General features: G+C 43.2%; 1 protein-coding gene across 1 annotated transcript in view; it reads right to left on the bottom strand.

Moving 5' to 3' along the window:
• The window catches only part of TRIO (trio Rho guanine nucleotide exchange factor), a 235,899-nt gene that overhangs the window by 91,263 nt on the left and 123,628 nt on the right, over window positions 1–21,008 (bottom strand). The window contains exons 27-32 of the mRNA XM_003789545.3: window positions 20,089–20,181; window positions 17,870–17,981; window positions 15,958–16,148; window positions 13,884–13,985; window positions 10,328–10,470; window positions 9,656–9,755 (exon numbers count right to left, since the gene is read on the bottom strand). Of these exons, the coding sequence (XP_003789593.1) occupies window positions 9,656–9,755; window positions 10,328–10,470; window positions 13,884–13,985; window positions 15,958–16,148; window positions 17,870–17,981; window positions 20,089–20,181 (741 nt within the window). The remainder of the gene's footprint in view (window positions 1–9,655; window positions 9,756–10,327; window positions 10,471–13,883; window positions 13,986–15,957; window positions 16,149–17,869; window positions 17,982–20,088; window positions 20,182–21,008) is intronic.

A 21,008-nucleotide genomic window follows, 5' to 3' on the forward strand; every position in this document is an offset into this window, starting at 1 on the left:
GCTACAGTAGTACACGTGAGGTTGAAGTAGTACACATGGGGCTATAGTAGTACATGTGGGGCTGAAGTACACATGGGGCTACAGTAGTACACGTGGGGCTGAAGTAGTACACATGGTGCTACAGTAGTACACGCGGGGCTGAAGTACTACACATGGGGCTATAGTAGTACATGCGGGGCTGCAGCAGTGCACGTGGGGCTGCAGCAGGGCACGCGGGCTGCAGCAGGGCACATGGGGCTACAGCAGTGCATACGGGGCTGCAGCAGGGCACGCGGGACTGCAGCAGTGCACGTGGGGCTACAGCAGTACTAGGAGGACAGGAAGGAATGGGTCAGCCTCACAGGGGACATATCCTCTTTCTGAAGAGTGCTCTGGGCATAAGTTCACTCACACCCTCCAATGGCTCCCACTCCAGGCCACGTTCTGGGGCTGACTTTCTGTGCTGAGGACTGTCTGTGTTGCTGACTGCCCTCCTGTCCTAAGAGCCCATCTTTTAGGAGAAAGTTAGGTATTTAGGATAAGAAACACATGTCTATTAAACAAATGCAAAACTCAACAACAAAGCGAATCATCTTTGCCAGGACACAATGAAAATTTTCATAAATGTTTAATACCCTCCTAAATTTTACAAACTTCTCTGCAGAAGAACCATGCCAAATTTTACACATGTCTCTGTGAACAAAAATGCCAACGTTAAAAGGTGAAGGTAGAGGCCTAGCCTGGAAAAGAGCTTTCCTCCTAGAACAGCACTGGTGGAAGTGGTTAATCTCTGTAACAAAAAAGGGGATGCTTTGTGTTTGGGGAGGTAGGGAATGGAGCCAGTTGACAAACCTGGCAGGGTCCAGCTCCCTGCAGCCCCCAGGGCCTGGCCTGCCCCAGCTCTTCCAGGGTGTCAGCTGCACGCTTCTTTACCCAGCTCCTGCACTGTGAGAACATTCCCCCTCAGGAACCCCCATGTCTCCCTGACACTCCTCCAGTGGCCCCCACTGCTGGACCCTGGGAACTACACTATCTCCCCCGCCCCTGCCTCCTCACTCTGCAGATCTTATTAGTTTTCCAGACTCCTCAAAGCCATGGCTGCATTCTGCAGGTGGGGGAAGGGTGGGAAGGGGAGAGAGGGGCTGCCCAGGAAGAAGAATTAAGCTGGACTTTATTTCTGGCACTGATTTTTTTTTAGCCCCTTACAGAGTAATCAAAAACTATTGGAAACATCTGTATACTTGACAGACCATAAGAAATAAAAATCAAGACTGTTCTGCCAAAGACTCACATACTAAGTTAAAATTCTTTTTTAAAGGCTTCGGATAACTTGTTAAGAAAATCCAGTACCAGAACGATATTTCAAACAGTGCTAAAATTATCATTAAACAAATCTTCAGATCTCCCCATCACTCCACTGGCTTTGCCCATGAGAACAGACAGGAACAACACCACTAACAGAGTGGTTGTCTCTAGCCCAGAGAAAAGATGTCCCGTGGATTTCTGTCTCAATGTTCACATTTGAATATGTTAAACTTCTTGCTACAAAAAAGAAAAAAAAAAACTCTCTTTAAAACCAGGCTTTCTAATTGAACAAAATTTTTTATGTATAAAGAACTTGTACTACGCAAATCTCTACTGCCTTTAAGAAGAATTAAATCCCTAAGTTGAAAAGTTCAGATGCTACATCATATACTATTAAATATGATGGATGTCTTGCTTCCAATGACCCAGATCCATTACTATGCTGAGATACCACGTCATTCATCTAGTTTAAAAATTCACTTTTCTTTTCCAACCATATTGTGAAAGTTTCCGTTTTTTTTTCTTTTGTATTATTTTATGAATTTCTATCACAGGGTCCCCACTACATCCACTTAGTTTATGCAATTTATAAAAATCTCAGTTTCCATCTTGTGAAATGGATATCAGAAGACAGATTTTAAAACAACTTTCTGCTTTTTGCCTTTAAAAAATCATCTACCAAAGGATGAAACAAAATTATCTAAATAAAAAAATTAACATGGTGACTAGTAAGCATGACAATAAAATGGCCCTTACTAGACCACACGCAGGGGACACAACTGATGTCCCTCCTCCGAAGGCCACGCCATAGCCCTTGCTAGAGGGCCACCAGCGGCGCTCTTGTGATCAGACATGTGGACAAATTAGCAAAATCAAATCAGGATTCCTTTCCTGAATTCTCTCTGGAATCACTAAAAATAAACAACTTGGTGTGCTTCACCCAGAATTATGAAATACTCATCTCTGGTCATGACCATTTAACCTTTGACAAATACCACAAAGAAAGTAATTTTACTTTTTATTTTTCCAGAGAAACTACGTCCTAACACTGCCTGGCCTAACCCCACTTCAAGATGTAACTGAAACAGAGGCCTGGCTGGGGAGTTCTTCCCCGCCATGTGGTCACAGTGCACCCACCCTGCTGTCCCATAACAAGGCAGCTTTATGTGACAAGCACACAGAGTTTCTGGCGGAGGACACCCAACCCTGCATGCACTCCCAGGTCATGAGATGACTTCTGGGCCAAGTCTGGCCGAGGAAGAGGCAGAGGGGCTCTCTGTGACTGGTGTGGATGACATCAGCGGCAGTGAAACTGTTTTGCTTCAAGGACCCAAGTCTCATGTGGTGAAGACCAATTGCAGGTGAGTACCTGGCCAATTTTCTGAGAGCAATTCAAAAGGAAAAAGGATCATGGTCTAATAAAAGTCATTTTCCCTTAAAGAACAGAGTGTATCAACGCCCTGCACAGTCACATCCCACAGCACCAGTCATTCGGAAACCTCACAAAAGGGCCTTGCGGTTCTGAAGGTTTCACACAGAGCAGGCAAAAAGATGATTACTTGGCTCCAGGGGATTAGCGAGTATAGCTCTGTTTTGGGCAATGGTTACAAAAAGAGGCACCCTCAGGCAGCAGAGCAATCTCTCAAATAAATGCTATTATACCCTAGGCTGTTGCCCACCCCAGCTTCTCTGGGGGCAGCTTTGCAGAGGCTGGGGCGGTCAGCATGGTGCTGGGCCTCTGCACTCCTTCCAGCCCCAGTCTGCACCGGGCTCTCTTCAAAGAGAAGCGTTTGCTTCAATCTGCTGCTCGGGGTTCATAGGAGGATCTCTGAGATGGGCTCTTACACACCAGGGGTACAAAAAGAAATCTGTGAGCACCCAGAAATGATACGGTATGCCGGTAATTTTTATGTTATGTGTTTTCTAACACACACACACACACACACACACACAAAATTTATGAGAAACCCCTTTTTCAAACCCACTAGTTTACCATACTGGACCTAGAAAGAATTAGTGAGTCTAGAACCCAGGGTGTTGTTCCGCTACTCTTTGCTCAAGTGACCACACTACTGGTCTTCCGACGTGAAAATAAATCTTTGAAGGCTTCCTTTGATGTGTTATGTATATAAATTAGAATGGAATATTAGATGTGAAAAGGCTGAATTTAAAAGGTAACAACTAAAAAGCCTAGGCAAATCAGAGACAGGGCGGCTCCTGGGGACCAGGCTTCCAGGTCTCGCAGAGGCCAACAAGCCAGCCTACCCCTCACCTTCGCCATTGCAGGAGACCTGCCAGAACATGCCATGTGGCTGTGTGGGTGGCACCCAAGAAAACCTGTTTGTTGCATTTCCTGAGTGACCAGAGCAATCTTTTATTCAAAAAACTTTATCTGAAATGTCTTTTTGTCTTGAATGGAAGGGCGCCTATTTGGAGAACTGACATACCAATCAGCTAACATTAACTAGCCAACGTTAACCAGCTGAGTTACTCCCAGGCAAGAAAGGCAACAGAATACACCACCTGCTTCCAGTCTGAATCAAAACTTCATCAACATTTAAGACCAACTCTGAGCAAGTCACATAAAACTTACATTAAAAAGCTCTTCAGCACGCCACTATTTTTATAAACACTCTTAAATCTGATACATTTCTAACCAAACTTTATTTCTTCATTTATTTTTAAAATAATCTGCCTTTTCTTAGAACTAAGGCTTTGTACTTCAGCCCGGGAGATTTTGTTTTTCTGACGGGGTAACTAAAGTTATCCAGAGTACAGTCATTTTGTGGCTTTATGAGAGCACTTAAAAAACTCATCTAAAACGATACTACAAAAAGCCACAGTCATGTAGAAAAACAGAAAACAAAGATGAGTAAAAGAAGGAGGCAAACATCCACATCATCCATCACTCAGAGCTCACCCTGAGAGCAGGGATTTGCCTCCTTCACTCATCCTGTGCCCTAAACACCTGTCACTGGACGGCGCACAGTAGGTGATCAGAACATATCTGAGAATGAGGGGAACATACCCTGTGAACATTACGAAGTCGCTGTATATACTTCTGGACACAGTGCAACTAATTCAGTGAGATGAAAGATGAATAGCTGGAAAAATGCTTTAAGCAAGTCTCTATCTTCTGCAGTAACTGTCCCATTCAACTCCGCAAACTGCAAAACGCATAAAGCCAGGCACTAAGGCAGAGCAGTTCATTCTTAGGATGGCTTCCAGTTCCTAACAAGCACAATTAGCCTCTAAATCCACTGTCACCGAGTGCCCAGGGAGAGGGAAGTGAGGCCACACAGACTGTGATCTCCAAAAGCAGCGATGGAGGCCAACAGCCCAGGAGTGAGGGAAGGGGAAGCTATTTTTATAATGAAGACAAAGAAATAGCTAATATTTATTCAGAGTCAGAACATAGTAGGCACTGTTCTCAACACATTATATGCTTTCAACACTCTCAGCTCTATGAAGTACTTGCAGCATCATCCCCATTTACAGATGAGGAAACTGAGGCACAAAGAGCTTAAGCGACATGCCCAAGACCACCTGGTGCCTAAGCAGAGAGGCGGATTCACACAGGTGAGCACATTCTTGTCTGTAACCATCTGCTCTGAGCAGAGCAGGACTAAGTGTGGTCCAGAGAGCTCCATCTGAGGAGATTACAATAGGCACCAGTTACACAAAGACTTCTGAATCAAATGACTCAAGTTTGTGCTCACAGGGCTGCAGACCCACATGAAATGCTAGGGAACTCAGAGGCGTGGACAGGCCAGGGTGGAGGCCTCCTCTCCGAGCATCTCTGGCTCAGGGCACAGTGCAGGGTGCCAGCCTGCCCTTACACGCAGCAAGAGAGGCGGAAGGCAGGAACCAGGACCACCTTGGCAGCCTGAATGCAAGCATTTTAAGTAGATATGTTTCCTTTCTCAAGACCCTGACTTAGGCTGTATTTTAAAATGTACTGGCATTAACTATTTGACATACATCCTCAACTCTGCAATTACATAAGTCTAGCCAAGTTCTCAGAGTGTAGAATGTCACTGGACAGGAAAAGCTGACTGACTTTTTAAAATCACATAGAGCTCCATGTCCCCAGCACAGAGCAATAGCTTCACTAAGAGTAACTGAAACTACTTACTTCTTCAAATGTGTGGATTCATGCCTTCGTGTTATAAGCTTACGTCGGGGTTCATGCAAAGTATCAGTCTCTAGTGAATTTCTCACTCATTAGAAACAAGAGCCATAGTGCCTTAGGTCCAAGAAACAGCTCACAGCTTGGGCCCTGGTGGCTCGGCCAGCTTTCCAGGGGTACCTTGTCAGCCTTGGCGATGTCTCCATCTCAGCTTCTACATGCTTTGTTCTACATACATTATGGTGTTTGATTTCCACATTTTCTATTTTCCTCATAATATAAATTTTAGTTAAGTGATATAAATAAAAGATTAATAAAGCAGAAAGAGGGAAAAGTTTTTTAAGTTTTTTAAAGATGCTTGCTTAGTATGTTAGAAGAGTTCCAAATTCAGGTCTCGTATGAAATAATAATGTCTAGAAAATGAAAGATGATCAAATCCACATTCAGTTTCTGGCTTTTGCTCTCTGCTGCTGGGCGGCCTCTGGGTCTCTGCAGTGCTCCAGGCCTGGCCCAGCCCTCGCCTCCCCACCTCAGGGAGATGCGCTCCGAACAAATGAGATAAGAATCTGGAAAGCATTTGATTTCTTTGGAACCTGAATCGTTATTTTCCTAAAATGAGTTTATCAGCCTAAAAAGCATGAGTATCAGCAAGAATTGGTCCTAAACTCTTTTCTGGAACAAAGGGATGGCTCATTTTAAAACCAGTGTTTTCAAAGCAGGAAGTGTGCTCCTGGAGCCTGTGCCAGTATCTCTGACCAGGCTAACCCAGCTCTGTTGACAATGCCCCCTGGAAAGAGGGCATCTCAGGAGCCCTCTTTTTTAGACTCTTTCCCTAAACCTTTTGTGCCTCATCTGAGAATTACTAACAGTCTGCGTAGATAACTTTTTCCTAAAGAATTCTCCAAGAGACTGAGTCAAAAACATCCCCCCACCCAGTTTCTGAAATGGAACCAAATTCCACGATAACAACTCACAACAGACATCATAAATTAAGTCAAACAGGCAGAACATCATTAAGTAACTTCCCTCTCCAGGTCCATCTGCCTTTGTTATCAGAGGTTGGTTAATCTTGAAATATGCAGGGCGGAAAGAACTTTTGAGACCGACGAAGTTACTGTCACAGGAGATGGGCGGGTGGGTGAATTGCTGGTTAAGATTAATTTAGAGGAATAGGGCATTTTACAAACTGACTCAGGAAAGAATGGAGTCCCTAATTTTCAAATGTATTCTAATATTGACCTTGAAATGTTTTACTACAGCAGCATAAAACAGGAGATGGCTAAAAGAAACTTTCAAAAGCAGGACACACACACATACAGGTGGCAGCTAACATCCCCCCCTTCTCATAAGGCCTAATGGGAATGTCCTCTCTAAACTCTAAATTCTGGGTTATCTTCGCCCTCACGCTGTTTATTCTAATCCCCAAAGCAGCTTCCAAGAACTGAAGACGACCACAACCTCCTTGCAGGAAGACACTGCATCCCTCTTGTGCACTTTAGAGCCTATTTAGGGCCGTGGTCTCAGCGAGGGGTATCACAGGAAACATGCCGCGCCCACTTAACAAAGTGAGCCTGCCATGCTGTTCCTCCCAGGAGGCTCTGAGCCCTGAGAGTCAGGGCCTGTGCCCTGCAGCAGCAGAGAGAGCCTCCCGGATGCCTGGGCGGGAGGAGGCAGGGGCTGAGCTGGCAGAAGCCACCCTTTGGGGATTTCTGAGCTCAGGAATGAAGTCTACACATTAGATGAGGTAAGTAGAAATTGGTGAATTATCTTCACATGTAAAATATCTAATAGGTAGTTCTAAAATTCTCATATCCCAATAGACTCATGGGGTAAAATTACCCATTTCTGTAAACCTGCGCTTTTCTGTTACTGCCTGGTTCTTCGTCCCACCGTGTACAAATGTGATCTGCTGTATTCCAAGTTCACATGAGCCCTATTACGCTATAGCAGATCTCCATGGTGCCAGCCTGACTATTCCCAACTCTGGGATGGAGGCGCATTTCCGTGGAAGTTTCCGGCAAATTCCAGTCAGCCACACACCTCAGGGGACCAGGGCTGGGGGTCAGAGACAGGGGGTGTACTAGCACAGCACAGGAATTCTCAGGAAGGGGGTGTGGCACCGGGGCACCTCTGTCTCAGGCCTCTGCCTGGTAGAGGGAGCATTTCCAGACCCCCAGTGTTATGTATTTACCTGTAAACTACCTGGAGAAATAAGCCACCTTTGCTTCTTGGACTAATCTCTAAAAACATGTTAATGAACCTTCCAATGTGTCACTTTTACATTTATCTCTTCTCTTAATTTCCTTCAAACATTTTATTTTTATAAACTTTTGAACTCTTTTTCTAGGAAGCGCCAGAGCAAATCCTCGACAGTTCATCTTGTAAGAATGTGAATTTTGGATGACATGTCATTTATCTTATTTCTTCTTACTACTGGCAAGAAATATTTGCTGATGTGAATATAGAAGGCCATGAACAAAATAAAATGAGACATTCTTTTTACTCTCTAGTCCTGTTATTCTAAGCCGTCTAAGTCCTGGGACTTATTTAGTGAACTCGAAAAGTAGAATGAAAAAAAAAAGCTACTTACTCAAACTAAAAGGATTTTGAAAATGAAATCATAGTAGAAGAGTCACATTTAAAATCTACTTACTTTCATCCTGGAAACTACATCATTAAATACCATGAATTCTTCTGCAAAATGAAGTGAGAGAAGACCAAAATCTGGGACTGTGAAACATGCCATTGAAATACCCCTCTAAATAAGGGACTGTGTCCTTTGCCTACAATCTTTTCCCAATGCCTGTGAGGTAAGGGCCTCGTTCCTTCCCACGAGTGCTGGGCCGTGAAAACGACGGTGGACAAAACACAGACTCCTGCGTCCCATATTCAGGACTCGGTCTCATGGAACAAAGTCCAGGCTGCATCAGAGAGTAAGAAACTTAGGAATTCTAAACTGATGGTGATACAACAAAACCCCTATTTACTGTCAATTTTTTTTTTTTTAAAGAATTTGCTCCTGCATTCTACATGTGGCAAAGAACAAATGCTCACCTCCCTCAGTAGGACCAATGACATCATTCAGATAAATGTTCCCCACTGGCTTTGACAGAGGAGGTTTTGCAGGTAAACCCAGGATTTTAAATTCTATTGTCAATTTATTTAGTGGTCTTTTTGGATCCCACCAAGATGAAATCACAGGATATGCTAATGACCATTTTTAAAGAAGGTATGTACCTATATAAACGTTTTGGATAAAAATCAGGCCTGTCCTCCCAGTGCTCACTTTTATAGCTGTGTTCTGCTGCCCCCACGGTTCTGAGAAGGCATGGCCACCCCTGCTTCCATCACAGCAGCCTCAATTTTATACTTTGTAGTCCAGTCTTACAATTTTACGCTGCCTCGGCATCCATTCAGAAAATGAGTTTAACTTGTTCACACCAGAAGCAGGGCTTGGTTACCCTTGACACAGTTTCTAGTCCTCCATTTCCACACCCCCAATTCTTCATCATGCTCTATTCAGATATTTACCTTGTACAACTTCTTCCTGGTGCCCACCTCCTATGGGCCAGCTAGATGCAAACTACCCACCAGCCTCACTGACCCCAATACCCCACAGGGGCTGTACAGAGCTATGCCATGGTGACCACTTCTCAGGCACTGAATGGCCTCCTGAAACTCACACTTGTTTGCTTTAAACTCATTGGTAAAACTCCTTATGGAAAGTATGTTTGGACAATGTCTTGGGCCAAACAACGGTATTGGCCCACGGGTTCTTCTCTCCCCCCAAAGGCTTCCTGATCTCTGTTTGTGTGGTGACCAAGCATTCCATGTACCAAAAATAACAAAGAACAGTACCTCCATCCTGTGTATCTTTGAATCGCTGAAATAGGGCTCTTCCTCTAAAAGAGCCTAAATTACCGTGTATGCTGGTATTCTGTGCAGAATTCTATCATGATGGGTTCTTCTGCTTAAGAATAAAATTAAAAAGCTCCAGCACACTGCCTTCAAACATCCTATAACTGCTCTATGAAGAGTGAGTGATTTCTCTTGATCCTAGGGTTCAAGTCTTTCAATCTTGGGTCCCCAAAGTCTCTGCCCCTGTCATGGAGTCCTGGCATTGCTCTTGGCACATAGCAAAGAAAATGTTGATGACAAACTGTCAGTTACAGAGAGAAAGGTATGCTGTGACCACAGACTGGCTACCTCCACCTGCCCGCAGAAAGTGCTGGAGCAGCTTACCTTATCACTGTCCAGTGTGTTCTGAGACGTCCGGGAGGCGATGGAGATGGTATCTGGCTGGCTGCTGCCATCGCCCTGGCTGTCCAGATCCTCTCCATCCCTGGCGTATAAATAAACTTTTAATTACTGACATTGTTGGATGGGAGATCATCCACCAGTCCCCGGAGAAATCACCGATGGGTTTAATAAGCAGCCTATCAGTCTTCATGACAGCCTGCTCCCATCACAAGCTCACAGTGATGAATCCCTCTGTACTGGGCACAGGCTTTTTGCCAGGCACTATACTACGCATCTAAAGTACATCACTCCATTGAATTCTCACCATAATAAGATACAGCTGACAGGATTCTGTATCTTAGAAAGGAGAAAACAACAATGTCTAGATGGTGTACAACTTGCACCCGTCACAGTGTGACTCACACTGTGCGCTGAGCAGCACTCAGGTGGGAAGGGACACTATGAAGGATGTATACATAGCTCTCCCTTTAAGCCAATGGAGGCACTTGTCTCGGCAAAGCAGTTTCTTCACTAAGAACACTATTATATATTAAGTGGTAGTTTTAAAAACTTATTCCTCAAAATGCTTAAGGAAAATGATTTTTGACAAGTGGAAGGCTAACACTCCTTGCCCCCCCACCAAGTAAACAAACTGGCGCAGAGACCCGAGCTCACCTCCTTCCCTTCTGCCGTGCTGCGGGCGCTGTCTTGGGGATGTGGATGGGCTCCTTCAGGGCTCCCTTCAGGTGGATCGTCCTTTCCTGTATCACCTCGCGGATGTGCTTTATCCAGTCCTGCTTGTTCTCAATGCTGGAAGCCTTAACAAGGGGTCAGAGTCACTCAGGATGAGAAAGGTCCTTTCCAGGCCCTGCCCTGCCCACACTCTAGTCCTGCATCCCTCAAGTTCCCCAGTTTCAAAATAACATTTTAGGAGAAAAGCAACCACATCCTACTAATTTGCCACCAAACAAAAGACTCTATGTTATTTTACTATTACTGTTTTTGAGATGGAATCTCACTCTGTTGCCGTGAAGTCAGAGATCATAGCAACTTCAAACTCCTGGGCTCAAGTGATCCTCCTGCCTCAGCCTCCTGGGATTGTAGGAGTGAGCCACTGCACTCAGCCTCAAATGATTCTATTTTAAAAACTTTTTTTTCCATCAAAACCATTTTGAACTTATAGCATGTATGTTATTCCAGATCTCTGACTATTCTAATACTAGATCATTCTCTAGTCCTGAGACCTTTTGAGCAGCCCTGGCCAGCTAAGCAAACACACCTGCCCTTAAACCAAAACATCTTGGAGGTTGCTCTGGCTGGCAAAGACTCTGATGTGCACTGGCTAGCAAACTGTCAGCAGGACGCTGAGCCCATCCCCATGACTTCCTGCCTCATCTGCTGGACTCAGGAACAGCAACTGCCACCCTCCCCCATGCCAGGCTACATCGCTCTGCATAATCTCTCACTCCCACAAGGGCCCTATGGTAAGAACCCCTCATCCTCAGTCTATAAACAAGGAACTGAGGTACACACAGATACAACAAGAGATGTGCCCAGGTCAGCAGCTGCCAGTCACTTAGGGTGGGTTTACCCAATGCCATCACGACTTTGAGGAGTCGTCCCCTGCCACCATGAGTTAGTGCTCAACAGCAACTCTTAAACGCCACAGCATCACTTTCCCTAGGGTTTTTTTTTTTTTTTGTACTCTGCCTCAGAGGAGGTGGTTTATTTCTTCTTCTTTATTACACATTCTAGGCCTCACTAACAGTTTTCTAATTTCCTCATGGAAAACATTGACCTCCTATTACACAAGCATAATTCCCTGTAAATGATTAAAATAATTGTCAATGGGATCATAGGTGAGATCATGATGGGAGGAGAACCCAACATTCCTCACTGTATATCCTTTTTTGAAAACAGAAAATCAAAGCTCACACTGGGAAAGGAAATTAAAATCGACAACCCTCTTTCTATATAAAATGTTTTAACTGGAGGGCACGTTTTTAACGTTACTTAAGGGTAGCGGGCAGGGAGATGAATGGAGGATAAAGGCGGCCTCTTGCTCCCTGTTCCCAGACCTGATGCACACAGTGCTAAGGGCAGCCTTCCACGCCTGGAGCCAGGAAGAAGGCAAAGAGACCAGGGAACAGGGCTGGCTCCGTGTGCGACTTAAATGTCCCAGGAGAGAAAACTTTAAAGACTGTAATCTACTGGGATTTAAATGTCTGATTATGAATAATTGGAAGGTTAACCAAAGAGAAGCATCTGTGAAAGAACATTCGGCAGAGTTTGTGAACAACTGAGGAAAACTGTTAATATGGTTCAGAAATAAAAGATTCTCATGCAAGTTGATCATCACATCCTTAGAGACTAATTTTCCTACTTAGCCTTACAAGAATCAAAAGATGTCAGTTTTTTCAGAAATAGTAGGAGAAAGGTTAACAGCCAAAGTATTAAGTAAAAAATCCTATTTGGCGAAGAGAAGGAAGTAATGTTTTTCATACTCTGTATTCTCAATCTGTTTAAGGAAGGACGTTGAAATAAATTCTCCTTTTCCAGACTACAAAAGCAAAAAAGACCAAATTTTTGTTTTGCAGCTTCTTGGACATCACCATCATCACCCCCACCACCATCATCCCATTCCAACTACATCCTTACCACCACTACCACCTAGACCCCCCCAATCTACACCACTACCTTCATCTACACCCTCAGAATCACCTATCCCACCACCGCCACCCAAATTTATACACTCACCACTGTTCAAATCTGCACCTCCACCTCCATCGCAATCACCACTACCACCAACCCCCCAAAGCAACCTCTAAAATTCACGAGGATATCACTTCCTTTACTATCTCCTTGGAAGTCAGAAAGATACTATCCAAAAATATGCCAGCAAATGTTCCTCTGGTAAAGCCTGCCAGAAGTCTTATCCTTCAGATGCATCTTGAGCATTTTATCATGTCCCAAATGAAAACAGTCCACATGTGGCTAAAATATCTGACACGGTTTCTTAGAAGTACCTTTTGGTATCTGCCACTGTAGTTAACCTGGATAGTTAATTTCCAAGTTTTAAGGTCTTGAGTATACCTTAAAAATGTTATGCCTTAGAAAAATTCAGTTATTTAAATTAAGCCATTGGTGCAATGTATACTGTGCAGGGTTTTATGCTGGTACTAAGAAGAACACACTAGGTTGGTAATCACATAGATCACAAAATAATCCACTGTCTAATGTGAACCAAGATCTTAAAAACACAATGGCTTCTGCTAAAGCACAAGTTCTACAAAAGCAATGTACAGATGAATAACTCATAGTCACTGGAAATACCAAAGAGAGAGGAAAAGGTATGGGAGAGACACAGAGGTGACACACAGTTCACACACCAGAGTCTCATTACACTTTTGGCTCATCTCCCAACATTCTATAAATCTCAGCTATATCTTCCCCCAAACATCCTGAAGCAGCTTATGGTTTTTCCAGACAGTACGAAAGGACAGTTCCATCTGTATTTTCTCAAACACAGAGGAGGAAAGCATACAAGACATCCTGAGAGTCCTTTACTGTTTCCAGGAGAGGTCAGCGTAATCAAAACAGTTCAAGTCAAATACCCAAAGATATTTTCCTCCCCCAGAGACTATATACCCCAAAGTACCCTGAGTGTTTCTGAACTTTAAAACCTAACAGTACCAAATCCCGTCACTGATAATCAAAAAACTTTTTACTCTGCCCAAACTATTAAGCCAAAGAGCCAAGGACACCGTGAAGACATCTGGCACAGATGGCCTCAATAGCCGGTCAAAGGCCCTCACTGACACAACAGGTGACTTTTTCTCCTTTGGAAACTCAAGGTCAAGTGCGCAATGAGTTATTAGTCTGTACCTCATTCTTCCCATACCTCACTATCCCGCATCTCATATAGAATCAACTAATGCTAGGACTGGAAGAATGGGAGAAGTCTGAGAAGACCTTTCCTTCATCTGCTCTTGTAGGAGGCAAGTGAAAGTTCAGCTCAAATTATTCACCTTCAGAATACCAAACTGAGCTCATTCCCTGATGTTCCTTGTGGTACATATCTTAGAAAAATTCAGTTATTTAAGTTTAGCCCCAACAGAACACCACACACATTCCCACTCCCCTACACTAACATGCTTCAACAGGATAGAAAGCGCACAGACAGCTACAATAAACTTTCCCCACACACCTTCCCAGCTTCGAATGAACATACCTTCAGGACGATTTTATTGTCTGAAGTTGGTGTTCTCCCCACCCACAGTGCAAATTTGCAAGGATCTCCTTCAACATGTTCTGTGACACCCAACTCTGAGGTCTGGATAAAAAGACAATTATGTAATTAGATGACAATCAAATTCTGGAAGGATGCAGAATGGAGACCAAGAAAAATGTTTTGGGTAACTCAGTTATGCTGGTAATAACACAGTTCCTTTGCACTGGTGGGCAATCTCAGATCTCATTTTAGTTAAAATGCGGTAATTTAGAGATTTTAAATTGGCTTCACCTTTCCCTTCCTCTGAGCACCTCACAGGTGCAGATCAACAAACAAGAAATCCAGAGGAAAGAAACAAAAAATCTGAAAATCATATTTGGAAAACAAAGATTTGACTATTCTAAATCTTATTATCCTTCACTTTTTTTTTTTTTTTACAGTTTTTGGCTGGGGCTGGGTTTGAACCTGCCACCTCTGGTATATGGGGCTGGTGCACTACTCCTTTGAGCCACAGGCACCACCCCTAAATCTTATTATCAACAAAATGAGTTTGTCCTAATTCCAAAAGGGCTGCCACTATGAATTTTCAGCTTTGCAGAAGGCAAATAATCGATACAATTTATTGATAGTATTAACTTTCAGTCTTTCATCAATAGTTTTAAGGGTTAAGAGGCAGAACTCCCCTCTGGGTTACACGCAGAACGCTGAGGAGTACAGAGGCAGGCCCACGTTTCAGCCCCCACCAGTCAAGTTCACCCCTGACGCATTCTGCCCCCAGCAAAGGAAGTGATTCATAACCTAGAGCTCCAGCGGTGGCCTCTGGGGAAATCTTAACTTTTAATAAGATAAATTAAGTGAAGATGTATCGGCTTCTAAAACAGACTAGCCTGGTCTCTAAAGGCAGATTAAAGCCAGCTAGTGAAATTACTAGTCAGAAACGTTGCATTTTTCCCTTCTAGTCAGAATGTGACCTAAAATGATGTAAGGGAAGCTGTGATCCAAAAGACAATCTCAAATAGGAAGGAAGCCAAAGAAAACGGTATGAAAACCATTAGTTGGAACTTATAAATGCTAGATTATTATTAAGATGATTTCCATACTTGGGGATATTTTATTACTTTGGGAATCTGGTTAAGATATGAGTATCATAAAACTGTATAATGTATGAGCTGTCCAAATCACAAACATTTACCAGTACTTATGAGAGATCTGTCACAAAGAAACCCAATTCCATTGCACTTTTTTTCCCTCTTTGGATGGTGCTTTATCCTTAGTCTCACCCGCGCCTCCTCTCTGCCCAGTCATGCCCAGCAATTCTGCACTGACAGCCCTGAGAGATGGTCCACTAAGGATGATAAAAGTACAGTGGGCCCAGACACCGGTCTTGGGCTTTTCTGAGCATGGACACTGGCCTATAGTAACAAAACAGCACCAGGTATATATTTCTCTTGCCAAGAAGTACACTAACAGATAAAATAAGAATTAAAACCTGCCACCCACTCAAGGGCAGCTTGAGTGGGCAGTGAATCTTTCAAAATTTATTTTTTGCTTTCATATATTTTATTTAATAATGCTATTTGGCTATTACAAAAACCACAACTTTATTTGTGCATTTATTTTCCATAAATTTATTTTTAATAAAAAAATATGAAATCTCATCACTAAGAATCTATAAGGAGCCACCCAATAAGACTGCTTGGATATATGCCAACATTCATGGACGAAAATTTAATTATAATGATATGAGAGCTTATGTTAATCACAGTCTGGAATGATCAATTTACTTATCAAGCTAGTTAAGGCACACAGGAGATAAGTGATCTAAATTCACTTATAACATGTTTTCTTACGATGATATGGGCAGCAGAAAGAGCAAGTTTTCCTAAGTCTGGGGCACGCCAGCGCGCCCTCTAGTGACAAAAGTGTGACACAGGCTTTTCCTGAAGATGAAAACCTGGTAATTCAGACTTTCACATTGTAGAATAGATTGGGAGGTTCAACTAAGGGTAAGAAACCTACAAAAAAGCCGCAACTGTGTATAGCTTTACACTTAGATTCTGGATGCTATACTTACAAACAATTTGCTTTTGTAAAGGTACTTGCTTCTGCCACTGGAATCTTTCACTTCTTTACTAAATACCAAGGACATTTCAAAAAGGAAGAGATGCCGTTCCCGACCCTTTCGAATTAAGGTTTTTGGGTCCCACACTTGGAAGGATTCCTGTAGGATGAGTTCTCCCTGAGACTCGATGTTTTCATCAAACCCTGCAACAGGGGAAAAAAGTAGGCAAATCAATTTAAAAGAAAAACAGGTGATGCCTGAGACAGTACTGTTAATTACCATTCCAGCCTTTGCACAATGCCCACAGTCTCCCCAGGGCTGGCCTATCCTACAAAGGATAGTTCTTCCTGAAACACCACATTCTTTTCCCTTGTTTAAACACATTTGGTGATGCCCTTGGCTTTATTCTTTAAGTTCTACCTCCTTCGTAGCCTTCACACCATCTGAGCTATGGTTTTTCTGCAGCTTCCCACCACATAAACAGCCCCTTCTTCTGGAACGTTCCCCGGCTCTGAGCCCCCACCCATCTTCCAGGCTCGATCCTATTCCCTTTGCGTCCTCAGCCCAGCTAGCCCTTCCCAGGCACTCTGCTCAAATATGGCCTTTCTTCAAGGCCTGCTCCTGTCTTGCTCCTTGGAGACATCCACGACAAGCCTCCCTCCTCTGACTGTCACATTCTGCACAAGATCCAGCCAGGCTCCAGCCACACACTGGCTGTCCCCACTGCTCCCCTCTTGGTGGATGTTGCCTGCTTTATCGCCTGGACTTGAAACCACCAGGGCTTAGTAAAGTGATCCCTGGCAGTGGCTGACCCTCACCGCCCTCCTGGCTTCCGCTCTGCCCTGCTCTGACAGCAGAAGCTCCTTTAACTCCAGGGCCACTCATAACAAGCACTCCATTCCTTGGCCTCCTTCGCAGCCAGAAGCAGCACAGAGCAAGGACAGTGAAGCATATGTCAGGTAGTCTCTGCCAATCTGCAGGTCCCCGCCCTGCCCCCTTCCCCACTTCCTACTAGACAGAATGTTAGCATGGTCTTCAAATGCTCTATGTTCTGGTCAAGCCAATGGGACAACATCTAGGAGATGGAGAGAAAGTAGCTGGAACACAGCCTCAGTCCTTGATGCCATCATGAGGAGCTGCCATACCAGAATAGCATTTTACACTGGAGAAGGAAAAACAATTCTCACTTGGCCTCTGGGTTTGGGGTCTTCATTATACACAGCAGTACCTGTGTGCAAACTAATGTGTTGCTTAATATTGCTGATAATAATGACACAGGCTAGCAAAAATGTTTGGGGCAGGATTATTTATAAGTAATTCTTATAAATAATTTTGTGTAATCTATATAAAGAACTAAGCTTTGCAACACAGAAAACCTTTATTAAACAGAAGCACTCGTGGAAATCATGATTGCTAGCTACAATTATTTTTAAAGAATTTTTTTATTTTTCTCTTTACTATATTCCAGACACAGGCAGTATCTGGGACCTGCTATGTTCAAGGCTCAGGCAAGTGATGCAATGGACAAAGATGAAGAAGTAGCAAATTCTTTTAAGAATTTTACAGTCTCAAGGCTCAGTTTAGCCATCCACTCACTCATCTGTCTAACAGGAAAACCAGGCAGCCTAAGACAGGTGGCACAATGTGCTACTGGAGTTCAGAATGTGGAGAGGCGGTTTCCAGTGAACTAACAAGAAAAGGGTTTCAACAAGGTAGAAGTATTTATGTTGTCCTTAAAAAAAGCAGCGACATCAATTCTTCAAAAACAAAGACACAAGTCTAAACTCTTAACCATTAACTAAGCTGAAAGGCACAAAGCTGAGATACTTATGTTCAAGAAATCCATCTACAGATAGCGTCAGTATAGATGGTACTAGTGTGGGTAGCAGGTGGTACCATGGCTGGGCCGTGTGGACTCAGTTACCTTCCAGCATGCTGAGGTGCATGGCATCATTGGCTCGCTTGGGCACGCTGAGCATGACCTCCAGGCCATCCTTAATCTCCCCCTTTCCTTCTTCACAGCACGTCAGCAGCTCCTGTAAAGACCAAGACCAGGAACCAGGTAAATGTTGCAGAGAGCTCCATTAAAAAGACTTTTGCAGAAATGAGTGAGTCTATGAAAAACCCATGGTTTTCAATATTAAAACCAGACTGTGGTCAACTGGGCATCTATCGTCATAGAAAATGCATCACCGCCTCTTCATTCAATGGATGGCAGGGTTTATTCTGCTCAAATCAGGATGTGAGAGTAAACCAGATGTATGCAGAGTTTAAGATGAATGTAATATATTTGTGATCAACTACGCCGATCAGCTGCTGGTTACAGCTGATGGTCAAGCCAGAGTCCAGCGGCAGGCCAACCATACCATCTCAATGTGACTCTGAACCCTGGTGCCATTAATGAAACGCCCCACCTAATCTGAGACAGCCAAACCATGCAGCAGAATGGTGCCGCCCCATGAGCTCCCACAATCAAATGCACTTCCTCTCTGTGTAGGATGCTTAGAAAAGCTCTAATGGCTGAGTTACCCCTCCCTGGGGAGCTCTCTGAGTGTAACTACATTTCAGAGTTATTTACAGGAGCACCTGCTATTAAATCAATGACAACAGGGACAGTAAGTTCACGTCCTGGTGGGCTCCGGGAGACTTTTTTCCTGGTGTATTAACAATTAGTAATAGCAGTAACAGTCTTCTGTGTGCTGATAATCAACAAAAGAACATGACCTTGAGCCAGTTCTGGTCTCACACTGCAGAGCTTAGAGTAACTGAGCGACCTGACAAGCACCTTTCCTCGTGACCAGATGGTGTTTATCTGTCACTCTGAGCAGTCTGGTAAAAAATGCTTTCAAAATGCAATGTCCCAAGACTAATAAAGTCATCAGGAGAAAACTTCCTTTTGGGGAAGCTTAATGTAGCTTTATTACTTTTCTCCTGAAGAATCTCTAGGCAGAATAAGGTAAGGTTTATAAGTTTGAGTGCTAGTTTAGCAGAACCACATGTTAAAAACAAAATCCTTAAATCTTCAGGATACTAAGAGGTTAATGGTCTTTGCAGAAATAGAAAACAAAGGGCAAATGTTAATGCAACAAACTAAAGAACTCTTGAGTTCTTACTTCATGTTCACCACAACTACGTGTTTTTGTAGTGATGGTCGTAAAACCATGCGACCGAATTTTCATATAAAACTACAGGAGAGTTTTTCCATTGCAACAGAACATGGCCACTTCATACTGTTTTCTAGACTTTTCTCACTAACAGAAAAGGTAAATAAGGGTTTCATAGAAAAACTACATGGTAATCCTCTGGTTGGAGTGCCTAGGACAGCGCCTAGAACATAGTAGGAGTCATGAGCTGTTGTCACTGGGATGAATGGATGGTTTCCACTTCCTAATGTTTAATAAAACTCACCAGCCAGGGAAATGGTATAGTAAACACCAGCAGAAAGAGGTCATCAATTATTTTTATGTAGTCAAGAAAATGGGTATTGATGATATACCCTGCATTCTGTATCTTTAGCACAAATTCTATCTTTATCTTTTTACTGTCAAGACTAATCAGTATTAGATGTTTTTCAAGTGTGATTTTAATTATGATTATTCACAACCAAGAAAAAGCAGAAGTGAGCCTGACTTGAATGCCTGGGACGTGTGTGAATGACCAAGGGGGGTGGGTTCTCCACAGTTTCAGTGGACTCTGGCATTGGCCAGACCCGTGTGCAAAGCTGAGCCCAGACAGCAGGTGTCAATGATGGCTCTGAGCTTGGTTCCTACCCTCAGAGGCTGGTCCCCCCCTGCAGACTAGCATCATGAGGTTAATGCATGCAGTGTCCAGCATGGTGGCTGGCCCACATTCAATAAGCCACACCAGGAACTAAGGGTGCTAAAATATCATGAAATGATAACTTCCCATTCCCATCTTATTTTATGTTAGAGATTAGAGTCAGCCAGTGCAGTTCAGGCACATAAGCCAGGAATATACTCTTATTTGACTGCTGTGATAAGAAATTAGGTAGGGCCATGAATAATAAAATAAAATTAATTTACTAGGGATTATTTAAAAAATATATACATAAATATAGACAAATGTCAAAACAGTAATGCAACATTCATAAAATTTCATAGGCTGAAGATGTCCCATACATACTTTTAAAAGGAGCTGATACTTTGTTATTCGCTGAACTGGTTTAATAAGGTAGGAAGAGATGGAATTGGCTAATCCATGTCGTTGCTGTATCTCCTGTATTAAAAAAAACAAACTCTTATAACTCTTATCATACTGATAAAAAAAGGCTATGAGAGCACATTATTTTTCCAAGTACTGTACCTGACAAGTGTTTAATGCTGCTAAAATAATAAATTAAATAAACAGCCTAAAAGGCTGTTTAGAATGTTGACAAAAACTTCTTTGCTTCTAAAATTTTACTCTTGAATAGGACGGTGGATACTTTGGACAGAGAAGATCTTTCTGAATGAAAGGCAGGGTGTATGTCATTGGTCAGTAGCACAGTTTACACCAGGATTTCCACTTTACATTTTGTGATTATGTCTTTTGCACACAATCAGCCCCTGGCCGCTTGCAACTCAAGTGTGAAGGTGGGAGCCCTGTCTGCACTGTTCATCAGTCTATCTGAACACCTATGGCTGAGCTCAGAGTTAAACGAGCACCATGTAGAGCAGGCGTCCTCAAACTATGGCCCATGGGGGCCACATGCAGCCTGCCTAGGACATTTATCCAGCCCGCCGGATGTTTTTGCTACTGCTGCCTGTCCTGCTTAGCAGCTGACTTGTTCCGGGGCCTCAGTCCGGCCCTCCAACGGTCTGAGGGACAGTGAACTGGCCCCCTGTTTAAAAAGTTTGAGGACCCCTGACGTAGAGGTTCAATAATGCTTACAATCAGAAAGAAGTATCATCAAAGGGTCACAGATGTCTTGGAGAATACAGGAAGTTATAATACAAAGCCTCTTTAAAAAATAAAGCAATTATACAATAAATACTAAAGGTATGTAATTTGTGACATCTCTCAGATAAGCATGAATTTCTTTTATTGTTTAAGATATGTTTTAG

This window comes from Otolemur garnettii, unplaced genomic scaffold (assembly GCF_000181295.1).
Source record: "Otolemur garnettii isolate 467f Iridium unplaced genomic scaffold, OtoGar3 scaffold00033, whole genome shotgun sequence".
Classification (NCBI taxonomy): Eukaryota; Metazoa; Chordata; class Mammalia; order Primates; family Galagidae; genus Otolemur; species Otolemur garnettii.